Raw genomic sequence first — 18,981 nt, forward strand, 5'->3', positions numbered from 1 at the left:
TTCTTTCTATCCTCTACTCAGTTAATCAAATGCATCTGAATCCCTGTTTCAGGCTCTGCCTCTATGATGCCCAACTTAAGACTGGTAGGAAACTAATACTATCCATAAATGTGATGGAGCCAAAGGAGGAAATAGTATTACCAAAGCACAGTGATAGTCAGAACCTTGGAGACAGTTACCTGACAGGACCAGGGTCATGTAGGGACTTGCCACTGCTAAGGAGCAGGGTAGGAGTTAGGAAGAAATATATTCTTTTCTCTCTCCTCCCTTCCCCGGGTCTGCATCCCTTCAACCCAACGGTTGTCTTCATCTGTCTGAGCTGCTATAACAAATCACCATAGACTTAGTGGATTATAAACAACAGAACTTTATTTCTCACAGTTCTGGAGTCTGGAAGTTCAATATCAGGGTGGCCTTCAAGATCAGCATGGTCAGGTGAGGGCCCTCTTCTGGGTCGCAGACTTCTCATTGTATTCTCATATGGTGGAAAGTCCTAGGGACCTCTATGGGATCTTTTTTATAAGAGCACTAATCTCATTCATAAGGGTTCCACCCTCATGACCTAATCACCCCAATGTTCCCAACTACTAACACTATCACCTTTGGAGGTTAGGATTTCAATGTATGACTTTGGGGTGGGACACAAACCTTCAGACCATAACAGCAGGAAAGTAGCCAACAAAGAGCTGGCAGTCAGTAAAAAAGTCAGCTTCTTAGGTCCCTAAACAGGAGAAGAAGGGAGAAGAATCAGTGAGGAAGGGATAATGACCAGCATAGCAGCCTTTAGACAATCACAGACTTTTTTCTCTCCTTCAGTCCAATCATCATATTGGTACCAGATTGATCTTTATCAAGTGCTTATTTCATCATATCCATTTTCCCAGCTTTAAATCCTCCAAGTGTTTTCCATTGCCTAAAGGAATGATCCATAAAATTTCTGGATCATGTACCTCATTGGTTAAAAAAAAACAACTCTGAACATGTGCCCCAGTTCATTTATTTATGGCAGGTGTGGGCTGCAAAGACAGAATGTATTTAAGGGGTCTAGTAGAACTTTGATCTTAAAGTAATAGTGGGAATTCTAAAAGAGTTCCAGTTGGCAGTGGGGAAATGAATTTTTTAATATTGAGAGCCATCAGATTACAATAATAATAGCTCCACTTTTGGAGCACTTGCTATATACCTGGCATTATGCTAATCACTTTACATATATTATTTCATCTGCTTATCATAGCAACTCTTCAGGATAGGTGTAACTATGAGAGAAGTTAAGTACCCTGCTCATGGTCACATGCTTAGTGAGTAGAGAAGCCAGAATTTGAAACGGGAAGGAACTCTGTCTCCTTAATGGAATCTTTCTTCCATTATACCTCATAATTAAGACTAGACCTTAGAGAAATGTCTCATTCTGAAGAATAAGCTCGTGTTCTATAGAAAGAGTCAGTGCATCAAGAAAGAGTCAGTGCATCAATGAAAGGAGGCAATCTGAAAAGGCTATATACTTTATGATTCCAACTATATGAGATTCTGGGAAAAGGCAAAACTGTGGGGACGGCAAAAAGATCAGTGGTTGCCCTGGGTTATGGGGAAGGAGGGATGAATAGGCAGAGCAGAGAGGATTTTTAGGGCAATGAAACTACTCTGTATAATACTATAATGTTAGATACATGCCATTATATATTTGTCTAAACCCATAGAATGTACACCAAGGGTGAACCCTAATGTAAACTATGGGCTTTGGATGAACAGTGTAGGTTCATCAATTATAACAGATATACTCTGGTGGGGCACTTAGATGATGCGGAGGATATGCAGGTGTGGGAAAAGGGGGCATATGGGAAATCCCTGTATCTTCCTCTCAATTTTGCTGTGAATACAAAATTGCTCCAAAAAATAGATTCTTTAAGAAAAAAAAAAGAAAGGAGATGGATGTAAGCATGAGTCTATAAGGATGGGACAGTTAGAAAAGATAATGCCTCTAGAGATACGAGAGACCACTCAGAAATGCACAAGAGAAATGTGGATTCCAAGGAGTCATTTTATGCATTGGGAAAAGCAGAATTCAGGAAGACATTGATTGAAGAATAAGCTATTTTTATCAAAAAATTGATAAAGTGCTCACATTTCCAACACTGCCTGAACACAAAGCTTTGTTCCACTAGTCTATTCCTTCTCTCTGTTCACTGTTCTTATAAATTGCATTTCATATATACTCTGCCTTCTATGTTGCTCTAATAATTGGTCTGCTTACAACCTATAAAAACAGAGGGACAATCAGTTGTTAAGCTATGCATTTATGATTTGCGTATTTTCTATATATGAATAAAATTTTCTCAAAAATATAAGGAAAGTATGATTCTGTATGGAGGCTGAAATAAGTCAGGGATATTGTATCCACTGTTCCTTGGTAGATACAAACAATTCTCCGGCTAAAGGTATTACATGTGATAAAAATAGCATTAGGCTAGGGGCTGGAAAACTGGCATTCTGGCCCCAGCTCTGTGATGACAATAATTGTGTGGTATGGGTAAAGTACCAGTTCTTTCTGAGCTTGAATTTTCTCATATGTAAAAAAGAATGTCCTCAAATTCCTGTTAATGTTCTGTATGGTTGAACATAGAACAAGTCTCATCCTCAAACTGACTCCATAACAGATACTAAAATAGAATCGCAACTCTTCCCCGACTGCGAATCCCCGTTACCTGATATTTCAGAGCAGAGCTTGGAAAACATTTTCTAAAGAAGGCCAGATGGTAAATATTTTAGGCTTTGCAGGCCATGCAGTCTCTGTTGCAACTACTCAGTTCTGCAGTTGCAGTGAAAGCAACCACACACAATACATAAATGAATGAGTTTGCCTGTGTTCCAATAAAACTCTATTTACACAAATGGGTGGTGAGCCAGATTTGACACAGAGGACATAGCTTGTCCATTCCTGCTTGAGGACATAACTTTGTGGCAGTCAGTGCAATTGCAATTTCCCTTCAGTATATATATATATATACATATATATATATATATATATAGAGAGAGAGAGAGAGAGAGAGAGAAACCTATGTTCACAGCAATTAGATAAATAAGGCATTGGAGAGTTGGAATGGGAAAGAAAGAGAGAGGGAGGGGGGAGGGAGGGAGGAGAAGAGAGAGAAAATAGAGAAGAAGGGAAGGAAGGAAGGAAGGAAGGAAGGAAAGTGGAAGAAGAATGGAGAGCAAGAGTGGAGAGCTTTGTGAAAGAGCATTGGGAGAGAAGGTTGGGTGACATCTGCCATGAGTGAGGGGCATTGTCAAATCGGAAAAAGCTTGGCTTTGGCATGGAGCTAGCCTAGCAGCTAAGTTTGGACAGACCAGTTGGGGTGTGGGTGTGTAATGCTGAGGCACACCCATCACCTTGTGAAAGAGGTGGCACTGTGTACTTGAACCTAGTGTGGTGCTGAGTACCAAGGGGAAACCCACTGAATGTTTGTTGAGTAGAGAAGGAAGAGAGGGATTACTCTCACTTTATAGACGAAGAAATTCCATTCTACAGCCCTGATGCTGTGTGAGGTGGAGGAAGCCATTGCCCTTTTCCTAGGGAATCTACAAGGAAACAGAATTCCATGAGGAGGATATTGAATTTCATTCCTGAGAGAATCTTTCGATGTCCTAACAGGTCCAGTCCTCCTCAGAGAAGGAGAAGAGTGTTGGTGGCCTTGGGGGGATGCCCATAGCCCAGGCCTGCATGATACAAAATGTGGTCACGAGGAGATGGGAAGGGGGCCTGAGTGCTTACCGTGACCACTGTTTCCGTTGAGTTCAGAATCAGAAGCTGTCTTTCCTCTCACACAGTCTCCCCCTTCCTTCGCCCCCCCTCTTTTTTTGAAGATTTTACTTATTTATTTGACAGAGAGAGACACAGCGAGAGAGGGAACACAAACACGGGAAGTGGCAGAGGGAGAAGCAGGCTTCTCGCTGAGCAGGGAGCCTGACACGGGGCTCCATCCCAGGACCCTGGGATCATGACCTGAGCCAAAGGCAGACGCTTAACCCACTGAGCCACCCAGGTGCCCCTCTTTCCCCCCTTTTGATTCTGAATTCTGATGTGGCAGATAAGAGGGAGGAAAGCTGAGGATGGACTTCCATACTTGGGGCAGAAAATCAGATTCTGGGCCTCTTTCCTGGAGCTGGCTGGCTGTTGGCATCTCGAGAAGGTAGGCCAGGGTTAGGAAAGGGAAGTTGGGACAGTGTCTTCGGGTAGAACAACATTCTTCTCTGTGCCATCACACAAAAGGAAGAGGAGAACTGGATTTTTAGGGAGTCTTAGAAACATGGAATGTGATTAAATCGATTAGCCAACAAATCTATAAGATTTCCCACAAGCCAATGCACTTAATATAGAGCTGGATTACAGTTTGCACGATTTCATTAATTTTATTTCACAAACTAGAAATTTTACTATGCAAATCGTATAGAAAAATAACCTTAACCAAGCGCACCAGCACCTGTTGGGATTTCTTGTTGTTTCTTTGGTTTTGTTTGTTCATTTTGCTGGCACTGTGCCACTGGGGTGGAAAGTGAAATAATAAATACATTCAGGGTTTGAAATTGTTTATTAAACAATATCCTGAAAGGTGATTGGAAGGCTTTCTCCTTTGACAAATAGCATGGTGATTGGTGTGTCCTTTTTCCCTCTCTTTCTTGCCTAAAACAGAATGAAGAAGATGAGCAACATTTATGAGTCAGCTGCCAATACGTTGGGAATCTTTAACAGCCCTTGCCTGACCAAAGTTGAGCTGCGTGTGGCATGCAAAGGCATTTCTGACAGAGATGCTCTTTCCAAACCAGACCCCTGTGTCGTCCTCAAGATGCAGTCCCACGGGCAGTGGTTTGAGGTAGGCGTGTCCAAGGAAGTGGACAGAAGCATGGCTGGGGGATCTGTTCAAAAATGTGTTTGCATTTCCTGTCTTCCGGTGGTTTCTTTTGATGAGATGGAAAATTCTTGAAATGAATATGATCACATTTCTGCTTGTATAGTGATGTTCTGATGCGGTGGTTTTAATGCCCTGGATATTTTGACGTTTACCCTTAATCTGTGCGCTCACTGTGGATTTAGGGACCCTGGGGAAGAGCAGGGAGGATTGCCTTTCAGAGGCCACATCACACAACATTTATTTTGGGGAGGGAGAACTTAATATTAGCTACATTCTACTGAGGGCTCATCAAGGGTCAGGCACCGTTCTAAGTACTTTATGTAAAATAACTAAGCTGGTCCTCACAACCATCCTCTGAGGAGCAGAGACAGACGAGGAAACACAGAAAGGTTAAGGATTTGGCCAAGATCATTCAGCTTGTGAATGGAAAATCTAACATTTACACCCACGCTGTTGGGCTCCAGAGCCTGAACTCTGTATTGCTATTTTATACTTAGGGTGGGCACCAGTGTGTGTGGTCTTGGTTTGTGTGGCAATATTGCAGCTTGAATTTTGCAGTTGGCTTTTGTTCATTGATTTAAAAGTCAAAACAGGTTGGATGAGGACGGTTTTTGTATGTTTTGTTTTGTTTCATTTTTTGTTTTTGTTTGCTTTTAGATACCTGGTCTGAGTAAGCAATGCTTTATAGCTCTGTTCTGAGGTGAATGATGGGATAGGGAGGAGCAGGGGGTGAGGCAGAGGGAGAAGTAATTATCATCTCAAAGGGCACCAGGTACTCTCCCTGGAATTTGGAGAAGGGATTTGAAGCCATGCTGAGCAGAGCAATAGTAGACAGATACTTGCTTTGGGTCCCTTACAGCAAGCTCCTCAAGTCTTCAATACTTCTCCCACCTGTTTGCAAATAGCTGAAAGATGCTCTTCTAGGGAGTAAAATCTTCCATTCCACGGAAGAAAGAAGGCTCCAAAGGCCCGAGAGGCAGCATGTTTGGTGGGTGAGCCGATGAAATTCAGGTGGAGGCGACTTGCATGGGGGAATGCAGGACAGATGAGCAATTTGGGGGTCTTTAACCTCAGACTTATCCAGGGATTATACTGTAAACATACAACAGCATTCACATTCACAGATATTAATGTGTAATATCTTTTTTTTCCTAAATAGTCTCATTGACTTTGTTGGTGGGTTTTATTGTTTTTTATTTTTTATTTTTTATTTAACAGAATGAAATGGCAGCCTGCATTAGGAAAAAATCACTCCTTGAAAATTAGAGGAAAGAAATTAGAAAGAATTCATCTCCTAATGCCCCCTCTACCTAAGTCAACTATTGTATATATGTCTTTTCCTCTGGCGTTCATATTCTTATATGATTCTTAGCGTACATATGAAATTTTCTTTCCTCATTTTATCACTAATAATAGTATGTTTTTGTGTATTGATGTAATATTCACAATTATAATTTTAAAATGCATAATATCCCAACACATGAATTTATTTAATAATTTTCCTTTTTTTTTCACTTTGAAGTTCTTTCCAAAAATACCCTATTTTAATGAACATCTTTGTGCATAAGGCTTTTCCCTACTATCTGAATGAGTTCCTAGGAGACATTGTCAAAGTAGAAGAACAGGTACAAAGGATAGGAGACTTTGGGGGCTTTTCGTACAGATTGCCATGTTGCTTTTCTAGAGTGCTCTATTAAGTGTTGCTCAAAGTATGGTTTGCACACAGCTACCAGCTCACAAACTCTTTGTTACCGGTGCGCAGATAAGAAACTTGTGTCCCAGTGTAAATTGATTCACTGCTTCCTTCATTTAAAAAGTCTTACTCTTTAAAAACAGTAATGTCAGTTAAACTTTCAGCATATGTAGCAATAGGCTGATTTATAACCTGGCACTTTGAGAAACACTTCTGTAATATACTTTACACTCTTTTAACAATATACATTCAGGGTACAGTTAGAAAAACAGAGCCCATACCAGGTAACTAATAAAGGATTTAATTCATGGAATTAGTAATAAAGGAGTTGGAAATGCTGAGAACTAAATAGGAGCAGTGTGGGAACCCAGGCATTAATGGCAGGAGCCTGTTACTTTGCTTAGGGTGTGGTAGTAGAGTGCTGAGGCCGGCTTGCATAGGCTTGTGAAAGCTGACTCTCGGTATTCCGAAACTTTGCAAGCAATTTTGGTGTGGGTATTCACATCACAGACATTGGCAAACATTTTAAATCAGGGCTCATCTCCCACCCAGAGCCAACCGTTACACATATATCAGCAGACCACTGGTCAAGAGGGGCCAAAGGAGATGGTAGTACCATAACCAAACAGCCATCTAGCACAAGCTAGATCCATGGAAGGGGGCGCCTATCTGGTAGGAGCAAAAGATAGAGGAGATGCAGGTGGTGCTGGAAATGCTGCCTGAAAGGGAGAGGAGGATACCCCAGCATCTGCCTGCCTGTCGCTCTCATGTATCCCATTAGTGCATTCCATTGATCAAATCTTGATGGAAGCCCGTTTACAAGGTTTGCATGGAAAGGGTATAGAATGTACTTGAGAACAAAGAGGTAAATGACCAGCACATAAACCTTTGACAACTCACAGTAACTTGAATAATCATTCTCCCTCTCAGCAAGTAATGCATATTTGTTTACTGCTAACACCTACTTTTCAGTACAAATTCAGCAAGTGGTATTATGCTAGGAGTTAGAAGCGCATCTGTGTGACAAGTTAAAAACATCTGACAGTCTATTTAAACCATGTGGCTACTACTATCTATGTTCAGTGAAGGCTAGCAAACATGGACAGTGCACTGGGATAACATTTATTGATGCGTGCATTTTCCTGTGTCTACCCCTCACAACATGTCTGGATTTACAGAGAGATTTCCATGTACACAGTTACAGAGTTGAGAGAAAGCCTTGCAGAAGAGAATTCATGTTGGCTCTGCCCATGTCTTTTTTATGGGGAAATCTGGTTAATTGCCTAAGTGAAGGGGAAAAAAAAAGAGGCTAAGCTAATTTGCATGACAAAGAGATTGTTGGTGGGGGCTGTGTGGGGGTGAGAGAGAAAAGCAGGGTGAGCTTATCTTTCAGAGGGAATTTTGAAGTTTGGCAGAACAGACTCTCTCTAGATCAGCACTGTCCAATGGAACACCCTGTGATGATAGAAATGTTCTCCATCTGTGCTGTCTAGTGAGGTAGTCCCTAGGCACATGTGGCTACCGAGCACCTGAAAGGTAGATAGTCTAACTAAGGAACTGAAATTTTAAAATATTCAATTTCAGTTAATTGAAGGGTAAATGTAAATAGCCAGCGTGGTTCCAGAATCTCTGGTGTGCTAGAGAATTTGGCTGGGCTAGGAAGAAGAGGAAAGGGAGTTTGTAAAAATGTTATGGTAGGCTCTTAATTTTACAACTTTAAATGGTTTTGGGGGAGATGTAACCAGAGATTGACATTTCTTTTTTATTACTTGTGATTGCTGGCCTGTGCTTTCATAATGGACTTGCAGCAGGCCCCATTTTGCCCTGGTTTACAGCTCAGGTTACTACTGCAATAGTTAGAAGGACCTTTAGATGGCCTTCCCTTATGGAGGGGAGCTGTTGACTTTTTTAATTGGCTGTAGCCTGTTAGCCCTGAAGAGAACACTGGCCTCTAAAGTGATCATGAAACTGTAAACCTGATGTTTAGACTCAAAAAGACCTACAGTCTGACCTTCTGTGCTGTTAATAGTATTAAGGGTCAATGAGGATAAACCTATGTCTTTGAAATACTGGAAATCAGTTGGTCTGAAATACACAAGAAATTGTTGCTCTTTGCAAACCAGCAGAGTTTGGATGAATAACTGAGGAGTGAGAAGAGGCAGAGGATACTTTTGTTTTCTCCCGGAATATGGAGGTGAAACTTTCAGTATTTCTTTAGTGGCCATGATTTTAACTGTCACAAAGGAAGGAAAAGAATACTTGTAGATTGGGGGGCACCTGGGTGGCTCAGTCGTTAAGCATCTGCGTTCGGTTCAGGTCATGATCCCAGGGTCCTGGGATCGAGCCCCGCATCGGGCTCCCTGCTCAGCGGGGAGTCTGCTTCTCCCTCTCCAAAACAAAACAATCATCAGGGCTTGTGTTCCCTCTCTCGCTGTCAAATGAATAAATGAAATCTTAAAAAATAAAAAGAATACTTGTAGGTTGGAAATGCATTCAAAACTGAGAGTTTTAGACTTAACATTTAATTTCCTTAATTTGGAATCATACCCCTTTAAAAAAATCTTCCCTGCATGATGGCAATTGTATATGGTGCAGTATAGTGTAATGGTATATAGACCACATTTCATTTTCCAGTGAACAGTGGAAATAATTTCCTCCTGCCTTCTGGTGAGTACTGATGTGTTCACTAACTTTTGGAAGTAAACATCATAGCCAAGTGGGAAAAATTAACACTTCTCAGGGATTCAAAAGACAAGGGCCCTTGTGAACTAAAGACTTTTATTTAGTTTCCTGGAGTGTATGTTCCATCCCCTGGGCGCACTGGGTGTCCTCCATGAAGCAGAGCTAAGCCCACAATGCCATGGCCCTTTGCAGAAATCCTACAAATGGCATGTACTTGTCTTCATGGGAAAAAGTCAAATTATTCCTACACTATAAGGATGTTGCTCCAGTCACCTTTAATTCCATTTTTACATTTAATTTTAATACACAGTTATTGAGTTCCTCCATAGGAAGCTCTAAGTAATTCTGAAAACTAATTACCTTTGGATCAATTCCATATGAAAGCATCTTATATGAATCATGTGCTTTGGTAGATTGTTGGTAATAACAGTAATTGATAGTAATAATTAGTGTGGTCCTATCAAAGTGTTATCAGTGTACTCCGATGTGAGGTTATTATTACTTATAATAATATATCCATATATTTATATTCACAAAGGCCATCTACCTATATTATTTCATTTGCTTCTTATAATAGTTTCATGAAAAGATGTTACAGACATTGAAATTAACTCCAGCATCTATTGGGTATCATGAAAGAACATGGTTTGTACCTCAAAGACCTCAGAGTCTCCTGGAAGAACTCGGGTCTTAGGTTCAAATGGTCATAAGACCTTTAGGAAGAAGGCTCAAAACAAGGTAGGGACTTAAATTAACTCTTCCTTTCCCTGAACATGTGGTGGGTAGATGTTTTATGGCATTTCGGCCTATCTAAAACCAATGTTGTGGTGGACCCACACTGTGGTTCTTATTATGATTGCAAGATGTCTTTCAACAATAACCATCAGGGAACTTTGAAAAAATAAAAGTTTATTACTTACAGGACCTGGAAATTAGATAGCATACCTGGGGCCACACAGCGAGATCTTGGGTAGAATGAAAGAAAGGGAATGTGCACACAGGCCAAGGGTTCTGTTTTCATTGGAGTTGAGGGTGGGGACCTAGGGTTTGGCAGGCTCACTCATTATTGATGAATTTAAAATGTAGGAACGGGAATTTAAAGTGCAGGAAGGGAAAAACAAGGGGCCCAAATGGTCAGTTTTCAAAATCAATCAGGATTCCTGAAACAAAAGAGCATCAGTACGGGGAGGTGGCCTGGCTCTTTATGAAGTCCTGTGGCTGGCTATGTGTTTATTTGTGATAGTCCTCTTTGAAGTGGATGCCTCTTTGAAAGCCTCAACAAGAGGCTCCTGGGTGGCTCAGTTGGTTAAGCGGCTGCCTTCCACTCAGGTCATGATCCCAGGGTCCCAGGATGGAGCCCCGTGTCTGACTCCCTGCTCAGCTCCCCCTGCTTGTGCTCTCTCTCTCTGTCAAATAAATAAATAAAACCTTAAAAAAAAAAAAAGGTTTTGAAAGCCTCAACAATGGAAGCTTAAATCAGTACCTGCTTTACCACAAAACAAAAACAAAACAAAACAACCATCAGGGCTTATATTATAGCAGACCATCTCAAGGGTGCATAGGCTACCATTATGTGCAGTGGGGGTAAAAATAAATTGCTCTTTCATCGCTCCTTATTTTCCATCCTCTCCCCCCACTCCCAGCCCACCCAGGTGTAGGGTGTGGTTGCCATATGATCTGACATCCCTGCTAATTGCATACAAGGGGAAATATGAGTCCGTGGTGGTGAGCTTGTCCACTCCCAAATAAATAGGATGTGAACTTTTTCAGCAATTCGCTTTTGGCTAGAGGGCTCATGGACAAGTTTTGTGGAACAAGTCTCTTTCATGTTTGGGACAGGAGTGAGCCATCACCCTTTTGTGTATGAGCCACGAAGATGAAGCCCAAAACAGTAGTTTTATCTGTAACCTGTAACAGAGATAATCAATTTTCTGTTGCTCCAGAGTGCTAGAATTTTATAAAAATGGGTCAAATATGAACATTTGTGTGATGACAAAATAAAGTAGCCATCTATATATGTTGATACCAGCTAGGAAATCCATCATTTTATATATATATTCTTTCTAATCCTCACAACTACCCTGCAAGGGAGACTCTACTAACCAGGTAAGGAAACTGAGGCTGAGCAGAATTAATGAATCACCCCAGGTCACACAGCTACTAAGTAGTAAAGCTGGAATCTGGTTGAATCAATCTATATTTTCTTTACCTTACCAGAGGTTGCAAGCTTGAAGCTGGAGGCCTCTGTCTAGTCCTACACATATTTTGTTTGCCCTTCATGGTGTTCAAGCAAGTTTGTATTGTTTGACAAAACCTAAAGATCGGGATATTTTTTCCTAAAACTCCAGATTTCTGGTTTCTGTGAGTAACCAGAAAACCTGCAACGTGGAACCTTTAGTCCTCATGTAGCAGTGAGCTGGACGTGGGTAGCAGCTGTCCATTTCCAGAATATGGGTTTGTCCTCGTGCTTCCTGCTGGCTGGCCTGCCCTATTCACTTACCCTACTAGCATGGCCCATGTGGGTATTTGAGTTTAGACTATACTCCTGCACCTGCCCCGGCTGGGTCTCTGAAACACAGTTAACCTCTCAATTGTGGACACAGACAAGAGCTGAGAAATGAAAAATTAAGTCAATTATAGTATTCCCTCTGGATATCACAAACAGCCTCCTTTTTCAAAAGATTTTCTGTTCACACTTTGCTGACTTGCAGCGTTTCGGTGGCTAACACCTGGCATGACAGATGATAAAAAACAACAGTTTTCTTCAGTTGTTCACAAAGTTTTCACTGTGGTTTTGCATCAAACTCCCATTTGGGAAAACTTTGATGCTGCTTTCTACCTCCCCCTTAACACATCCTTAATAAGAATAATTTCTTTTTTTTTTTTAAAGATTTTATTTATTTATTTGAGAGAGAGAGAGAATGAGAGATAGAAAGCATGAGAGGGAAGAGGGTCAGAGGGAGAAGCAGACTCCCTGCTGAGCAGGGAGCCCGATACGGGACTCGATCCCCGGACTCCAGGATCATGACCCGAGCCGAAGGCAGTCGCTCAACTGACTGAGCCACCCAGGCGCCCAAGAATAATTTCTTTCCTTTAAAAAGGTGGTATTAGAAATCTTACTCAAGCACTGAATAGAAAACAAAATGAAACAGTAGAATCAAAAAAAAATTTCCTCTGATGTGACCTGCTACCCGTGGTCACATCCCTTTGACCAGAGACTGCAGTTGCCTGATGTGCACTGTGGGTAAGTGATGCACTTGAGTAAAGGGAAAGAAGGAAACTGCATTTCATAAGATGCCGAGTGGCTTTCTTATCAATGACAGTTCAAAATTGTCAATGTCATGGTGTCTGAGAGTGGAATTGTACAAGATGGGAAATTGGGGGCTGCCAATGAGGAAAAAACAATTTGAACTGAAATTTTATGTTGACTAGTAATTCTCTTATGTGCCTTGGAGATGATTTATCAGCTGGAAGAATAATGTCTGGCCTCCTGAAGAGAGGAAAGTGCCATGACATGGGCTTCATTGCCTCCTTAGCTTGAAGAACCGGTGAGCCACACTCTGGACATTCAGATGGAGCACTGGTCGCCATGGCTTTTTATAAGGTAACTTGAGTCTCATGATGAGTATTTGGAAGATGATGTTGCAGTTCAGTGAAAGAGCTTCAGGAGGCATTTATGATTTATAGCCCTCTGCCTCTAGCTTAAACCACCTTCAGCATCTCCAAAGAGATATTTTCAACACGGTTCCTGGATTCCTATTTTAATGTTTAACTAGACTCACTGCTGATAAACATCTCCTTCAGAAAATCATATTTCCTTTGTAATTTCAATCCGTTTACTCTCTTTAATTAACTGTAATGGTGGTTTATTAATGACAATACCCTAAAATATGTTGGGAGTAGTTCTATGCTGTATCAGGTAATCCCCTAAGTACTTTATATATGTCATCATATATAATTACCAAAACAACCTTACAAGTTGAGCCCCATGTATATTTATAGACAGGCACCGAAGAATTAAGTAATTTGCTCACAGGGCACCCAAGTGTAAGTTGAGGAGTCATAGCAAATTGAACCCAGACGGTCTGACTCCAGAAACTATGCTGCCACTCTCCTTCATTGCCCTCCTCTGAGAGTGATGAGTGCCATTCTCCAAGTGTATGCCGTGTGCCATGCCTTGACATGCATATTCATATAATCCTCATGACAGTGTTAGGAGATGGAGGCCGTGCTTACCCATTTTACAGGTAAGGAAACTGACACATAGGAAAGTACATGTCCAGGGTCATGAGAAGAGGAAGAAGTGGCTATAGGATTTGAACCCAGGTCTTTGTGTCTCCAGTGCCCATGCCGTGACTCTGTGCCTCTCTCATCCTGGCCTCTGTGGAAGTAGAGTAACTCCATATACTACGACTAGTCATTTAAAGTGAACATGTTTGGGGTGCCTGGGTGGCTTGGTTGGTTGAGTGCCTGACTCTTGGTTAAGGCTCAGGTCATGGTCTCAGGGTCCGGAGATTGAGCCCTGTGTTAGGCTCCTTGCTCAGCATGGAGTCTGCTTGAGATTCTCACTCTCCCTCTTCCTGAGCCCCTCCCCCGACTCATGTGCACTCTAAATAATAAATAAATAATAAATAAATAAATAAATAAAATCTTTAAAAAATAAAATGAACATGTTTTCCTCTCCTCAGAGAATCCAAAAATTCATTTAAAACTGTTTGCATTTATCTTTTTTAAACAGAAATTAAGTTTGTTTTGGTAAATACTTGAAACATCCTCCTCATCCCCCAATTTATATGGTTTCAGCCTAACTTCCTAAAGGTTTCCAGTGGTGCATGGCATAGGGGTCCTGAGCTCAGGCTTTTGAGCCAGACTATCCAGATTGAAGTCCTAGCCCAGCCATCGTTAGCTGTGCCAATGGGCAAATTACCCAAACCTTTTTGTGCCTCAGTTTCCTCACCTATAAAATGGGTCCTCGTGGTACCTACCTACCATTATGAGGATTAAATGATTCAATGCTTGTAGAATGCTTATAATAGTTATACAATAGAGTTAGTGCTCAATAAGTGCTATGATTATGGAACATTAGTCATTTTTCGAGAACTATTTTCTAAATAAAGATGTGCTGTTTGGTCCTCAAGTTTTCTGAGGACTGATGCAATTAAAAGAGCCCTGTGACTAGAGGCAGAGCAGTAGAGACATATCTGGAGGTTACTGGAAAAGTAAATTCTGGGACACTAAAGTTGTGACCATTTTATTGATTTTGCATCCCTAGTATCTACCACAATGCCTGACAAAATAGATGCTTGTCATTCAGTAAGTAGAGGGATTTCATTTCCATGGTCCATTTCCCCATGTTCACCTCCAAAGACCCTTGGATTTTTTAGGAGCATCCTGTTCTCATTCAGGAGAATAAGAACCCAGCTTGTTAGAACTCACCTACACCATTAGGCTTATTCTTTTTACAGGGAGATAGGATTATTGGTGCCTGAGGAAAGAAGTTTGATTTAAAGGGATTTTCTTTATGTGTTTGTATGTAAATTGTACAGGCAGCATTTGTAACTGTGTTGAATGGAGTCACAAGATGATGCTTGAAGGACATTTCCTGCTACTCAGGGATGCGGACCATGGAATAGTTTGTAACCAGGCTCTATTAGCCTCTGTTTCCTTCCTTATATCTTTTTGGTTTTAAACTTCATTGTGTTCCTCTTCTTTTCTCCTCTCCCCTTTTTTTCCTCTGGGGAGAATGAAGTGGAGAGGGGCAAGGAGAGCTGTAGCTGTGATTAGTGTTGGAGACTGGGTCTCCCTTTGTCTTCTCCACCACAGGCTCCATCTGGATTTATCCTCCTCCTGGAGGCGACACTATGGGAAACAGAGTAAATTATGTGAAAACACAGCTTCCTTCCACCTAGTTTTCTCCTCTGTCTGCTTCAAAAGCAACCTGAGTGTAGATGAGGTAGCAAGTTTTTCTTTTGGCTTCCAGGGATTAAATGGTTTTTTTTAAAGGCCATAGAAATTCCTGGAATGAGATTGAAGTTCTTCAGTGTCTTTATTTGAACCTTAGGGCACAAATAATTCTCAACTTCCCCCTTCTGTGGCACCACACCATTTGCTTTGAAAACTTATAGTGTTCGGGGTGGAGGTGAGGCTAGCTACTTTGGAGGTACTGCAAACATTTGTTTGAGATATAAATATAAATATAATTTTTTGCTTCTCAACTTTGATGAGGCAATTTGCATATACAATACAACCGAAAACATCCATTTTGGATGTGTAGTTGGATGAGTTTTGACAAATATATACACCATTCCTATCCCAATCAAGATATAGAACATTTCCTAGAATATGTGTTAATTAAAATATATAATAGGGGATGCCTGGGTGGCTCAGTCAGTTAAGTGTCTGCTTTTGGCTCAGGTCATGATCCCAGGGTCCTGGGATTGAGCCCCACGTCGGGCTCCCTGCTCAGTGGGAGTCTGCTTCTCCCTCTGATCCTCTTCCCTCTCATGCTCTCTGTCACTCACTCTGTCTCTCAAATAAATAAATAAAATCTTAAAATAAAATCTATAACTGGAAACAACATAGATAAGTTTCAACACATCAGAAACCACTAACTCTCAGACTGTGTTCCCATTGATTGACATGATAGTAAGTGACAGAAATTTCAACTTATAAAATATATTTATACTAATAAAATTCACCTTTAACTGTTAAGTATATTGGGGCTCTGTGTAAGATTTTTAAAAGAGGAAAATATGGTTCTATAGCTAAAAAGCATTTGAAAAGTCAGAGAAAGAGTACCATAAGAAGAAAAATAGACCCAGAGCTGGTTTAGCTCAGAATCAAACTAAATTATTTATGCTGTGACTCACCAGGCTTCCCATCAACCTGAAATCCCTGTGGCTGACAACTTAGGAAGCTGCCATAGCAGCCAGGGTTGATCTGAAGTCAGTTTGGAAACATGTCTGAGGTCCAGCACAGGTTAACTATGTGACCTTAGAAAGTCACCTAACATCTCTGAGCCTCTCCTACTGCCTTGTGTCTAAATGGTTGTTGTCGGGATGAAATGATTGGTTGGCAGGACAGTGAAGTGGCAGACGCTACCCACTCTGGAATCAGACCACTTGGGTTATCCATATAACCCCATGCAAATGCCTCAGCTCCCCTGGGCCTGTGTTTTCAACAACTGTAACACAGAGACATAAACAACAAAACCCTATTCTGTGGGTTTATTATAAGGATGAAATGAGATGATACATAAGAGTTGCTTAACATAGTACCTGGGTCATAGTGAGTGCTTAATAAATATTAAATGCCGTAATGTTTAAAGGAGATAATGTGTGCAAAACTAATGTGGTTAGCACATCACTTAGTGCTCAGTATGTGGAAGATATTATCAGGTAATACCTACTTCAAGGTGTGTTTAATGTCAGCGACAAGGTTTTTGTCTGCCGCCCAGCCCAACAAGAATTCTTGGTCCCAGTCATCTGTGTAAAATAAGAGAACTTTCAGTGAGAAAGTTGAGCAAGTCTTTTTAAGTTTCTGCCAAGTCTCTGACTAGCCACTTTGATCAATTGGTTTGGGCCCCCCTGGTCAGGAATTATCTGAGCCTCCTCATCTCCCGCATTCCCTGCATTTTGAAGAAGATGGATAGACTCAGAGCGACTTCATTCCACTTGTCCACACTCTCTAATCTGTAGATGGGAATCAGAGAGGCCATGCTGATAACCTTTCCTTTCCATCTTTACTTCTGTGCCAACACTAGCCCCCACTATTTGGCAGTCTCGGGGAAGAAAAATGTTCCCTTCTGGAAACTCCAGATGTTCTCGGGGTCAGTTTATAGGCTAATTAAATATTTTATCTTGATTCAAGCTCAGAAATGTTCAACTTTCTATCTTAGCTAGTCTGTTTTCAAACGCTTGAATTTTCAAGAGCTTCTTCTCATCTGAGAATTTAGTCTTAGATATTTTCTTCTTGAATGTGAAGACTAGTTCTTCTTGTTGAAAGATTACAGATTTAGAACTGTGTGTCAAAGCAAGAAATAAAATACCCTTTTAACCGTCCTTTGGTGAATTCTAGCATTTTCAAAACAGCTTCTGAGAAATGGATTTATGGTGGGGGAACCTATTTAAGTTTGCCCCTATTGAAGATTTACTTCAGCCAGTTTGTTCCAGTGACTACTCTTGCATAACAGTTAGCCCCAAATTTAATATCTTAAAACAAGCATTTTGTTAGGTTCCTGGATTCTGTGCATTGAGACCCCAGATAGGGCACAGTGGGGATGGCTTATCCCTGTTCCACAACATCCAGGGTGTCCATGGAGAAGCCTGGGAGGCTGGGAGTGTTTTAAGTCTGGGGTTTCAAATCATCTGAAGGTGTCTTCACTCTCATGGAAGGCTAGAACTTCTGATTAGAGCATCTGCATGTGGCCTTCCATGAGTAGGCAGTCTCTGGCCAAGGACAGAAACCCATCCTTTTCATAGGAAGCGTGTTGAATGTTTGCCGCACAGTTAAAAAAAATCTGTATCTGGAAACGTTGATTAACTAAGGAGCCCCATCTTATTATTTCATGATCCTGTGATTACCCTAAAGGGTGTAGATAGGGGGAATGTAGGCATATTTATCATCTTAATTCCCATTTAGGGTACTGTCTTAGAAGTTTGAAAGATGCAAATATAGAACCTATAAAAGGAACAACTTTTTGCTCTGAGTGTTAAACTTTGGAAATGCATAGCTTCAAGAAGTACAACAGAGAGAAAGTATAAATTGAAATCTCTCTCTTTTTGAACACCAATTTAAAGAATAATGTGTATATATGCTACCACCACTAGATATAACACAGAAGAAGAACAAAAAAATAAGAGTCACTGCTATATACATAGTCCTCCCACATTTTCTTTCACTGATTCCTCACAGCAGGCTATTAAACTCAGTGCTATTATTTTTATTGCCAATTTACAGATGAGAGAACTGGAAATCAGGGATGTCATACCAATATTTCCAAGATTATATGCTCAGTATGTGTGGAACCTGCCCTTTAAAATCTTCTGACTTCAGATTTCGAATCCTTTGGTTGTACCATGAGCCCTCTCCCGCTGGTGCCCATTATTCCAAGTCCTGCCCCTTTGTAGAAGGCAGTGTACCCACCCATGGCTGTGGGAGCCACCAAAGCCCAAACGATCATCTTCATCTTCTTGCTACTCAATCCTTCTCTTGCCCACTCCCTACCTGCTACCTTGAAATTTGCCCAACCACATTTTCCAATACAAATACCTATTTCCACAACAATTTTTTAAAGATTTCATTCATTTATTTGAGAGAGAGAGAGAGAGAGAGAACAAGCAGGGGAAAGGGCAGAGGAAGAGGGAGAAGCAGGCTCCCCGCTGAGCAGAGAGCTCAGCAAGGGACTCAATCCCAGGACCCCAAGATCACTACCCGAGCCAAAGGCAGGCACCCAACTGACTGAGCTACCCAGATGCCCCATATTTCCACCATAATTTACTGGCAAGAAAGAAGTTCATCCTATGGGTATATAATCTATGATAGGTAGTAGAAATTGCTATGAAGGAAAATGAAGCAGGGATGAGAGTAGGGAATGATGGTTTAAAAATCGTGGTTAGGTAGGGCTTCTCTGAGGAAGCAGTATTGCACAGAACCTTGAACAGGGAAGGGAGTGAGCCATCTGGATATAGGGAAAGAGTG

The 18,981-nt window shown here is 41.2% G+C and overlaps 1 protein-coding gene and 1 long non-coding RNA gene across 6 annotated transcripts in view; one reads left to right on the forward strand and one right to left on the reverse strand.

Annotated features, from left to right (window-relative positions):
- CPNE4 (copine 4) overlaps nt 1-18,981 on the forward strand; it is a 516,611-nt gene that overhangs the window by 139,245 nt on the left and 358,385 nt on the right. For all 5 annotated transcript variants that reach the window (XM_073900035.1, XM_073900038.1, XM_073900041.1 and 2 more), the window contains one exon: nt 4,688-4,868. In XM_073900035.1, the coding sequence (XP_073756136.1) occupies nt 4,688-4,868 (181 nt within the window). The remainder of the gene's footprint in view (nt 1-4,687; nt 4,869-18,981) is intronic.
- The window catches only part of LOC112831800 (uncharacterized), a 37,466-nt gene continuing 33,023 nt past the window's right edge, over nt 14,539-18,981 (reverse strand). Inside the window, exons 3-4 of the long non-coding RNA XR_003210239.2 lie at nt 16,691-16,766; nt 14,539-15,141 (exon numbers count right to left, since the gene is read on the reverse strand). This is a non-coding gene — a long non-coding RNA (uncharacterized lncRNA). The remainder of the gene's footprint in view (nt 15,142-16,690; nt 16,767-18,981) is intronic.

Source organism: Callorhinus ursinus, unplaced genomic scaffold (genome assembly GCF_003265705.2).
Source record: "Callorhinus ursinus isolate GAN/ISIS: 27379988/994484 unplaced genomic scaffold, GSC_fseal_2.0 scaffold1, whole genome shotgun sequence".
Taxonomy (NCBI): Eukaryota; Metazoa; Chordata; class Mammalia; order Carnivora; family Otariidae; genus Callorhinus; species Callorhinus ursinus.